The sequence below is a fragment of the Rhinopithecus roxellana genome, chromosome 6 (genome assembly GCF_007565055.1).
Source record: "Rhinopithecus roxellana isolate Shanxi Qingling chromosome 6, ASM756505v1, whole genome shotgun sequence".
NCBI classification, from domain to species: Eukaryota; Metazoa; Chordata; class Mammalia; order Primates; family Cercopithecidae; genus Rhinopithecus; species Rhinopithecus roxellana.
This window is the reverse complement of record NC_044554.1, coordinates 91,161,710-91,173,252: the sequence shown is the minus strand read 5'-3', so window position 1 is coordinate 91,173,252 and position 11,543 is coordinate 91,161,710. Positions and strand designations below refer to the sequence as shown.

Genomic DNA, 11,543 nt, shown 5'->3' with positions numbered 1-11,543 from the left:
AAATAGGGTCCCGCAATGGCCGTGGCTGGCTGCGCTCCGAGCTGCGGAGTCCGGGACTGGAGCTGCCCGGGCGGGTTCGCGCCCCGAAGGCTGAGAACTGGCGCTGTTCGTGCCCTGTGTGCCAGACGGCCGAGATCCGCGGCCGGACCCGGCCGAGATCCCGCTTTGCTACCGACTGGAGTTTGGGGGAAGAAACTCTCCTGCGCCCCAGAGGATTTTCTCCTCAGCGAAGGGACAGCTAAAGACGAAGGTGGCAGGAAGAGAGGGGCGCTTTCTGTCTACCAGGGTCGCAGCGCGGGAGGGCAGTGCCATGTTCCTCTCCATCCTGGTGGCGCTGTGCCTGTGGCTGCACCTGGCGCTGGGCGTGCGCGGCGCGCCCTGCGAGGCGGTGCGCATCCCTATGTGCCGGCACATGCCCTGGAACATCACGCGGATGCCCAATCACCTGCACCACAGCACACAGGAGAACGCCATCCTGGCCATCGAGCAGTACGAGGAGCTGGTGGACGTGAACTGCAGCGCCGTGCTGCGCTTCTTCCTGTGTGCGATGTACGCGCCCATCTGCACCCTGGAGTTCCTGCACGACCCCATCAAGCCGTGCAAGTCGGTGTGCCAACGCGCGCGCGACGACTGCGAGCCTCTCATGAAGATGTACAACCACAGCTGGCCCGAAAACCTGGCCTGCGAGGAGCTGCCCGTCTATGACCGTGGTGTGTGCATCTCGCCTGAAGCCATCGTCACGGACCTCCCGGAGGGTGAGGCCGGAGGAAGGATGGAGGGAGGCGAGGAGGCGCCCGGGGCTGTGGCTGCCACTTGAGAACTAGGCGGCCACACCTAAGGCTGCTGGGGGCTTCTGAGGCTTGTAGGAGGTGGGAAGAAATGGGAGAAACATTTTCTTCAGAAAAAGTCTGATTTCCGCCGTAGGAATTTTAGAAGCTAGCGAAGGGCGCTGCACCCCTTAAGGAAAAAAAAAAAAAAAAAAAAAAAAAAAAAAAAAAAAGATTTTGCTTACAAAGGGAGCCTTCGACGATGTTTGCATTTACAGTAGTAACAGGAATGATAATAGCAGTAAACAGGTGTTGCTAGGTGTCTGAGCAAGTGTTAAGCACATTACACGTTATTCACTCATTTAATGTCCAAGATAATCTCACTAGGCAGGTGCCAATACTCGCTCCATTTAGTGCTACTTCTTAAAAAGTTTTCTTCTGAAAAGCAGTAATGGTCATTGCTTCCCACCAGGAGTGAGATTTGTAATTGCAGTTTCCCTGGAAAATTGTGAGGTCTGTTTCATGGTCGTTGACCCCGAGCCAACTACTGTGGCATTTTAGTTAACCCCATCTCCACTTCCACTTCCTTCTTTTTCCTTTGGTCATTTGATTGTTTTTCTAGGAAGAAGGAGAAGTTTAAATTCACTTCTTGAAATGAAACCTAGGAATATTTTTGCATTATTTTATCCAGGCTTTCTCTGACCCAGGTTACCCCACATTTAAAGAGACTATGATATTGCTGTGCTGGAATCTCTGAACTTATTCCCAGAGCATTGCCCTAAACATGAAGGAGGAGTGGTCAAGTGAATGGGGTAAATGGAAACTCCTCTCTAGTTTAGAGTTTTAGGGGGAAAAAACATATTTATTGTTTAAATTATATAAATAATAGAGGGTTACGCTTGGTTTTGGTTATATACCTCTGAACTGTTTCTGCACTGCAAGATATGAGGTGGGGATTTGGAAATATTTTGGTTACTTTGATTAATATAAACTGTTAACTCGGAAAATTGACATTTCAATATGACTTTGGGAGAGAGTGATGTGATTTATCCAGTTGGGTTGTATATACCAGTGAGGTTAAATGGATATACATTCACATCAATTTGTGCTTGGATAGGCGAATATTCCCCCAGAGGATCTCTTTCCTAAGCCCTGGATATCACTATGAAAGGAGAAGTCAACAGTCACATGCCGCTTTTGCTGTATAAATACGTATTTTTTTTAGATGGATCCTCGCTGTGTTACCCAGGCTGGAGTGCAATGGCACAATCTCAGCACACTGTAACCTTTGCCTCCCGGGTTCAAGTGATTCTCCTACCTCAGCCTCCCAAGTAGCCAGGATTACAGGTGTCCACCACCTTGCCTGGCAAATGTTTGTATTTTTAGTAGAGACAGGGTTTTGCCATATTGGCCAGGCTGGTCTCAAACTCCTGACCTTAGGTGATCCACCCGTCTCAGCCTCCCAAAGTGCTGGGATTACAGGCGTGAGCCACCTCACTTGGCCCATTTTTACTATTAAGTACTATTCTTTTGTGATACTGTGTTAGTTTATATCTTCAGAGGGCTCCTTATACCAGCTGGGTGAATAGACCAAATCACCAACCACGCCCATGTGGTCCTGTTTGTGTTTCAGATGTTAAGTGGATAGACATCACAGCAGACATGATGGTACAGGAAAGGCCTCTTGATGTTGACTGTAAACGCCTAAGCCCTGGTGAGTTCTTTCTTCTTGGATGTTCCCTCTACTTCTCCTCTCCAGAGTGATTTCTGTACTCTTTCCAACTTTCTGCCTCTTTTGCCTTTTTTAGATCGGTGCAAGTGTAAAAAGGTGAAGCCAACTTTGGCAACATATCTCAGCAAAAACTACAGCTACGGTAAGTCATCTGTTAAAGCCATTGACTTTTGAGACTTGGTTCATTACAAAGCTGGAATCTCAATACGGTTGCTCTCATTAAAGCTAGTCACAAAGTAAACAAAAGGTTGACTATTTTTCTAGTCGATTATGTGAATTCTATTAATATATGGCACAATAACAACTGCAAAATGTCTTGCTTTTCTGGATAAATCAAGTGCAAACAAAGGAAATGATCCAGGTGATAACAATTACATGCATCAGATTAAAAGTTTGACATCTTGATCCTCCTTGTCTTGGTAAGAAGTGCTGATCAGCCTGGATGGCACATCCCACCTGTTCTCTTCCTGAGTTTTTACTGCTGCAGAAAGAATGGGAAAGTGGATCTGATTATCTGAGAGTCGGAGAATTAAGGCCCATAGGCCCAGAGAATTAAGATCTGCCTGCATATCCTTTTACTTGTGAATAGCTACAAATATTTAACATCTTAAAGAAACTGTGAAAAAAATATGTTAATCACAAAATCCTATGGTTACACTATTGAAATAGTTTAAATGCCCTCCTCTCTCTTACTTGAAAGAACCACTCAGCATTTTCTTTCAAGAATAAGTCAATCATGAAATTTGAAATGTTTTAAGTAATTTTAATTTCACTATTGTCATCTGAAAGTAATTTTAATTAACATATATTCTTTTTCAGTTCAAAAAGAAATGTAAAAGGCAGACATTTTAAAAACGTCTGTTTGGGCTGGCTACTTTATATTTCATTGCATGTCTTAAATTATTTCTGCTGAAATAACCTAAAGTGGTTTTAGGGAAAATGCTTATTTTGTTTGCTGACTTAGTTTTCATCTTGCAAATTGAAATTTTATATCAGTAAGAAACTTTAGGATATATATCAGACGTGAAAGTAGGAGGATCACAGAAACATAAAAATCTGAAAAAAGTAAGCTCTTACAAAGCTATCAGATTTAAGGATCATATTTAGCCAATATGGGTAATTCAGCAACAACAAAAAGTAGTTTATCTTTTCCTGTAGCTTTTTTTCTTAAAGCCTGCTCTATGTAGATACCATCCTAATCTGATTTACTTAGTCCCTCCTCTGCCAAGATCCGGCCTGAGATACTAATCTGAGTTTCACTGTCATGTTGTTCTCTTGGGTGTTATGGCCTTGGAATGACCTTGATGAAGAAACCATTTTGTAATCAAGTCCTTTGGTGTATTCATAAACTGGCTGCCTGAAATGGAATCCAAGACAGAGCCATATTAGGCTGATTACAACTCTATGGGAGGCAGTAATAACAAGAGACCACAGAAACCAGCATTTAAAACTTGGTCAGAGACAGTGACATTAACAGCCATCTGTAATAACAGCTCTATCTCTGCTCACCATGGGTCTACTTTGTCAGTCTGTGAAATTAAAAGTAGTCCTCAGAGACTCCCTCCACTTCAAAAATGTTATGACTAATAACTATCTCTGTAAAACAGAAGCAGCTGAAGCATCAGATGAGTGATGGAAGAAATGCAAACCTTAAGATGACTTCTGATCTGAAAATATATGATCCTCACTTCGAATCACCACAGGGGAGAATACAAATACTGTGAATTTTTTACTGACCTAAAGGCAGAGAAAGACTAAAACCTGCCTTTCCATTTGCTTTCCCATCTTGCAGTATGCCCCAGAACATTTAAGACAATGTTGACAATATAGGACACCATCCATTTAGCATATGACTGTGTGGGCTTTTTGCCTGCACTCAGGCCGCTTGGACATAACCATAATTACAGGAGTGATTCTTTAAGAGAGGCTCAGAAGTTGGCATGAATACACCATCCCTAGTTTTTCCCCAAAACCTTCAACAACACTTTTATCTATTTTTAAATTGCAGTTATTCATGCCAAAATAAAAGCTGTGCAGAGGAGTGGCTGCAATGAGGTCACAACGGTGGTGGATGTAAAAGAGATCTTCAAGTCCTCATCACCCATCCCTCGAACTCAAGTCCCTCTCATTACGAATTCTTCTTGCCAGTGTCCACACATCCTGCCCCATCAAGATGTTCTCATCATGTGTTACGAGTGGCGCTCAAGGTAGGCACAAAGAGGCAGAAGGAACTGTCTGCACACTGTTAGAAAAACTTCAATCTCCGTTAGCAGTCATGGTTTAAAAATATAACAAAAATATGCCAATGGCTTTTAAAAAAAATTAGTTTAACAGATGCCTCTGTTTGAATAGCATATATTCTAACTGTCAATTCTTCACAGGATGAAGGAAAAATCAAAATATGAGTATTTGAATAGAGTCTTTAAAAATCCATTTCAGGCCGGGCGCGGTGGCTCAAGCCTGTAATCCCAGCACTTTGGGAGGCCGAGGCGGGTGGATCACGAGGTCAGGAGATCGAGACTCTCCTGGCTAACACGGTGAAACCCCGTCTCTACTAAAAATACAAAAAAAACAAAAAAACAAAAACAAAAAAAAAAAAACTAGCTGGGCGCGGTGGCGGGCGCCTGTAGTCCCAGCTACTCGGAGGCTGAGGCGGGAGAATGGCCGGAACCCGGGAGGTGGAGCTTGCAGTGAGCCAAGATCGCGCCACTGCACTCCAGCCTGGGCGACACAGCGAGACTCCGTCTCAAAAAAAAAAATCCATTTCAAAATTCATTAAGTGATTTCAAAATTTATAGGCAAGTCAATTATTTTAAAGAAGAACAATTCTTTTCAAATCATTCAAACAATTTTAGAGTCACAAATACTAAATCCTTAAGGCCACTTTAATAGCTTACAGATCAAGTAAGTAGGCATCTGAGACTATAGTTCCGCATGTTTCCATATAAACACTTTACAATATTTGATAGGGTATTGCACACACACACACGCACACTTTAAGATGATTTCTGAATCGAATATGTGATTCTCAATTCAAACATCACAAGGCAAAGCATAAACAAATATGTATATGCTTCACACACACTCATACACAAAAATTCTAGCTGGGTGTATTTGTCTTCCTGGCCTCTCTTTCCTTCTTCTTATTTATTTATCTATTTATTTATATTTTTGGATATTGGTACATTACTTATAATATAAAGTCAAACTCTTGAGCCCAGCCTCCATGTTGGGCCCTGTAAGTTGATTGCAGTATAGTTCTCCAGCAAAATCACTCAGTTTTACATAACAAGTCATCCCTCCCATTCTCTGCTGTTAATGCTCACCTGTTTCTTCTAGATATAAACTAAGACTATTCTTCTGAAAAGAAACCAAAAACAACTTTGAGAACTAACTTCACTTTTCTGTATTCTATCAGTACTTGGGTGCCCTCCTTGCAACATGGATATCACCGTGTATTCTTGGTTTTAAAGCCAGACTCTGCTTGTATCTTGTCTCCCTAAAGAAGCAATCAGTGATTCTGGACTCATCTCTACCAAGGTGTTTGCATCTGCTGCAGTGCTAGAGATGCAGTTGGGGATACCAGGCTGCTAGTCATTTCATTCTATCTGGAGAGGTGAATGGATTATAATCCATTCCAGTAAAAACATTTTTGGATAATTGGGATTTATGTCCTCACAAATGATTCTAATAAATTGGTAAGGGTATGTAAAGACGATTGTGAAAATAAGAGAGGAAATCTGCTTTATGAGACCTGCAAAACTGGTGTAAAGTTACACTTGTTAAAACCATGCGATGCAATAGTGGATGTAAAGATAAATAAAATGGAGGAAAAACTCTTGAAACAGGTTTTAATGCACTTTATATTATACTATACAATAACTTTCAAATGGATTAAATAGATAAATATTGTAAGAACTTAAAAAAACAGGATAAAATTAGGTGACTAAATATATCTGAAAAGCAAAGTAATTTGTAAACATAAAACTAATGTAAGAAATTACAAGGAAAAATATCAATACACGTATTTGACCGCATAATATTATACACATAAAAATCACAAATAATGATAGAAAAGCAAATAAAAATTGATAAATATACTTGCAAAAGATATGAAAAAATTGTATTCTTACTAAAGAGTTCATAAAATTAATATTTAAACATCAAGATCACGATATAGAAATATATGTACATAAATTTATATAGAGAAGTTCAAATAGTAATACAAATATAATACAAATAGTAAGTAAACATTTAAAAAATTATCTCCTTGATTCTAAATCCAAATAAAAACAAGATTCCATTTTCACCTAATGCTTAATGTTAATGAATTGGATAAAAGTGCAACCATTTTGAAAACAACTTGGCACTATGCATTGAAAATCTTTTTAAAAAATACATACCCTTTGACTCAGTTATTCTATTTTAAAAATCTGTCCTAAGAAAATAAGCCAGTGCACACTACTGTATACAGGGTTATCCAATGCAACACTGGTAATCATAGCTAAGCAAAAGGGAATTCAGCAATAAAAAAATGCTGGATATATTATGGATATCCATATTTATAATATTACATTATTAACATTATATTTTTTAATTATTCTAATTACATCAGAAAATTTAGATCATAAAATGACAAAAGGAAATTTACAGATCATCTAAATACACGATGTGGTCTAATAACTGTAATAAATATTGTTACAAGGAGGAATGAAAGGAAACACCAATAAAATTAAATGGTGGATATGTGGATTATGGGGTAAAGGGTTATTGAATAATTTTTTTAAATTTTCTGTAATTTTAGCTTTTTACTTTTGTAACAAAAATCTGCTTACTAAGGTAATTTGTTTTCAGGATGATGCTTCTTGAAAATTGCTTAGTTGAAAAATGGAGAGATCAGCTTAGTAAAAGATCCATAGTAAGTATCATGAACGACACTGTGAAGATGGATGTAAGTGCACATAAAAGATTTCTTTAGAATTGGGGAATTCTTCCCATTGTCTCATCTCCAAGCTCTCATAAGAGCCAGCAATAACAACAGTATGTGTCTTTTGAATAGGCCGTTAAGAGTGTAGCTATTCTCACTCAGAATTTTTACCAGGAATCTGTCATTCAACTTCAAAGGTTGTGAAGTTGTGTTTAATACTAATGTACTGGTTATTTCCAAGTTAAATGAGCCTTTTGTTTCTTTATTACATGTAATTGTTTTAGTGAAACATGAGATCCTTGAGCAGACTTAATATCCATTGAGACTAAATCTGACATATATTTGGAAGGGTGGAAATATCTGATAATAAAACTTACCCTATCACTATACATAGCAGAATCTTTTCCTATATTTATAATAACTTAAGACTTTTGTCAAAAATCATACACAAAAAGTAATTGTTTTGCAGTCAAATCTAGGATTTTTGTGGTAACATCATAGAAATATTGGTAATTCAGTTAGAGGAGTTAAATAATTTTTTGCCCAGAAATGTGAAATTACAACCCAATCTAAAGACATCAGGTAATTGGTTTGAAATTTTTAAAGCTTCCCTTCTCTGCAAAATATGTCCATATTCATTAAGAAGAATTTATGTTTACAGGTTCACAAAACATATTGCTACTACCTGTACTCTCTTAGTTTGCACCAATGAAAAGTCCCGGGCAAGAGGAAAGTATATATTAACAATGACTTATGGAGAATGTAGTTAGAACACAGCCTCCCCTAGTCAGTGTACTTCTGAATAAGAGAACCAAACACTATTGTGTTAAGTCAGAGCTACAACTCATGAGCTGCTCAGAAGCATGCTTAGTTCTATTAGACAGGAAATTCTAGCAGGATTGGTTATCTGGTTTCCAGGACTACAGTAGATTAGAAGCATCAATACAGAAGGCAAACAGACCGTGAGAACCTGAGCTTGCTGAGAGGAAAGCTTTCAATAATCAGAGCTGTGGGACCATTCACTTTTGCAGCATATTTTCCAATAAACTTCAGTAGGAATTTGAAAATATCACCACATGATAGCAACATACTGTAATGAGTTTATTAGTTTAGAATAGACTAGAATTGTGTCGTAGCACAGTGGGGACAATGTTTTTCTTTTCATTGCATTCCTACTGCCTAGGATAATACCCAGCTGATGACTGTGGTCAAACTTTTGGCTGAATGAAATAGACTCTAACCAAGCAGGGACATATGTGTTAATATAAAGCAATGACAATTCAATCGGACTCACTTTTTTGTTGTTCCTTACTTGAGCTATTTAAAGAATAAATTTTTTGCTATCAGAGAGACTTGATTTTTCAGAATGACTCATTTCCCAATGATCTGGATAGCTAGCACGTTAGCGGATGACTAGGTGTAGAAGGGGCCTCTGTCTTCCTTTGGATGTGGGAGAATGAAGTGAACAAACCCCTGACTTCCTAGTGACATGGGGTAAACTAATGCTAGTAGCCATGAAATAAGAGCCTTTTTAGAAGACTTTGCACTGTAGGAATGTTGCATTATGGGGCTAGTGGTCAAAAGTGCATGGGTGAGGGCCTCTGGCTCTGGAGTCAGAGTGGGTGAATTTGAATCCTGACTCTGACATTTACTAGCTCTGTGGCCTGCAAATAACCTCTTTGTGTTTGTTTCCTGCCCCTGTCAATGGTGCTTATTTAGAAGGACTGTTGTTTCAATGAAATTAATGCACGTGAAAACTTCATCACACACTGAGCACTTTCCGAGTCACCTGGTACCTGATAAGGGCTTGACATAGGGTAGCTATTACAATTGTTACCGTCATTAGCATATTACAGTGAAAAACTTGCCTTAATTTTGATATTAGCTGAGCACCATAAAGGGATGAGATAATTTAACAGTCATGTTTACAAATTGCCTTTCAGCAGTGGGAAGAGAGGCTGCGGGAACAGCGGAGAACAATTCAGGACAAGAAGAAAACAGCTGGGCGCACCAGTCGTAGTAATCCCCCCAAACCAAAGGGAAAGCCTCCTGCTCCCAAACCAGCCAGCCCCAAGAAGAACATTAAAACTAGGAGTGCCCAGAAGAAAACAAACCCGAAAAAAGTGTGAGCTAACTAGTTTCCAAAACGGAGACTTCCGACTTCCTTACAGGATGAGGCTGGGCATTGCCTGGGACAGCCTATGCAAGGCCATGTGCCCCTTGCCCTAACAACTCACTGCAGTGCTCTTCATAGACACATCTTGCAGCATTTTTCTTAATGCTATGCTTCAGTTTTTCTTTGTAAGCCATCACAAGCCATAGTGGTAGGTTTGCCCTTTGGTACAGAAGGTGAGTTAAAGTTGGTGGAAAAGGCTTACTGCATTGCATTCAGAGTAACCTGTGTGCATACTCTAGGAGAGTAGGGGAAATAATGCTTGTTACAATTTGACCTAATATGTGCATTGTAAAATAAATGCCATATTTCAAACAAAACATGTAAGTTTTTACAGTATGTTTTATTACCGTTTGGTATCTGTTGTTACAATGTTAGTGATGTTTTAAAATGAGATCGAAAATCTAATGCTTCTAAGAAGGAATGGTAGTGGAATGAATGTCTAAAAGATCTTTATGTGTTTGTGGTCTGCAGAAGGATTTTTGTGATGAAAGGGGATTTTTTGAAAAATCTAGAGAAGTAGCATATGGAAAATTATAATGTGTCTTTTTTACAATGACTTTTCAGCTCTGTTTTTAGCTAGAAACTCTAAAAACAAAAATAATAATAAAGAAAAATAAATAAAAAGGAGAGGCAGACAATGTCTGGATTCCTGTTTTTTGGTTACCTGATTTCATGATCATGATGCTTCTTGTCAACACCCTCTTAAGCAGCACCAGAAACAGTGAGTTTGTACCATTAGGAGTTAGGTACTAATTAGTTGGCTAATGCTCAAGTATTTTATACCCACAACAAGAGAGGTACGTCACTCATCTCACTTCCCAGGACATCCACCCTGAGAATAATTTGACAAGTATAAAAATGGCCTTCATGTGAGTGCCAAAAATTTGTTTTCTTCACTTAAATATTTTCTTTGCCTAAATACATGTGAGAGGAGTTAAATATAAATATACAGAGAGGAAAGTTGAGGTTCCATCTCTGAAATGAGAATTACTTGACAGTTGGGATACTTTAATCAGAAAAGAAGAACTTATCTTGCAGTATTTTATCAACAAATTTCATAATTGTGGACAATTGGAGGCATTTATTTAAAAAAACAATTTTATTGGCCTTTTGCTAACACAATAGGCATGTATTCTCTATAAGGCATTCAATAAATGCACAACGCCCAAAGGAAATAAAGCCCTATCTAATCCTACTCTCCACTACACAGAGGTAATCACTATTAGTATTTTGGCATATTATTCTCCAGGTGTTTCTTATGCACTTATAAAACGATTTGAATAAATAAAACTAGGAGCCTGCTATACATGTGTTTCATAACCTGCCTCCTTTGCTTGGCCCTTTAGTGAGATATGTTTTCATGTCAAGAAAGCAGATACCACCTCATTTCTAACAGCTGTGTTACATTCCATAGTATGCATTACTCAACAAACTGTTGTGCTATTGGATACTTAGGTAGGTTTCTTCACTGACCATACTGAATAAACATCTCAATAGTCAAATGTCTGTGTGTATCCTTCATTAGTACCTTGGGATACGTTTGTTTAAATAGCATTTTCGGGCCTAGGAGTATGCTCAGCAAGGAAAGTTCTTGATCTTGTCAATTATGCCCCAGAATGCTTGGAACATCGGTGGATGCAAATGCTCATTAAGTGTATGGTGTATGGAAACCCTCGCTGAGATTGTTTCTCCTTCTCCATATTTATCATAAATTTAAAGTTGTAACTGGTGGCCATCTTGGACAAAACTCCTCCCTTCATCTGTGAACCATCAGCTGACAACATTCTCAGCACTTCCTATACTCCTGGCCACTGGGAAATAGTGATTTGAGCCCCTCAAAGTATATAAATAAATGAATGGATAGATAGATGATTGATAGATAGACAGATAGAAAGATAGATGGATGGATGGATGGATAGATAGATAGATAGATAGATAGAT

General features: G+C 38.9%; 1 protein-coding gene across 1 annotated transcript; it reads left to right on the top strand.

Moving 5' to 3' along the window:
* SFRP4 (secreted frizzled related protein 4) lies at window positions 1-11,104 on the top strand. The gene is made up of 6 exons (XM_010381719.2): window positions 1-755; window positions 2,401-2,481; window positions 2,576-2,641; window positions 4,508-4,706; window positions 7,354-7,417; window positions 9,370-11,104. The coding sequence occupies exons 1-6, from the start codon at window positions 311-313 to the stop codon at window positions 9,553-9,555; spliced, it is 1,041 nt and encodes a 346-aa protein (XP_010380021.1). The 5' UTR covers window positions 1-310; the 3' UTR covers window positions 9,556-11,104.
* The last annotated feature ends 439 nt before the right edge of the window (window positions 11,105-11,543 follow it).

Coding starts and splice junctions, on each gene's coding strand:
- SFRP4 (XM_010381719.2), top strand. CDS start 311: ATGTTCCTCTCCATCCTGGTGGCGCTGTGCCTGTGGCTGCACCTGGCG. Junction 2,482..2,575: donor CTGTAAACGCCTAAGCCCTG/GTGAGTTCTTTC, acceptor TGCCTTTTTTAG/ATCGGTGCAAGTGTAAAAAG. Junction 4,707..7,353: donor TGTTACGAGTGGCGCTCAAG/GTAGGCACAAAG, acceptor ATTTGTTTTCAG/GATGATGCTTCTTGAAAATT.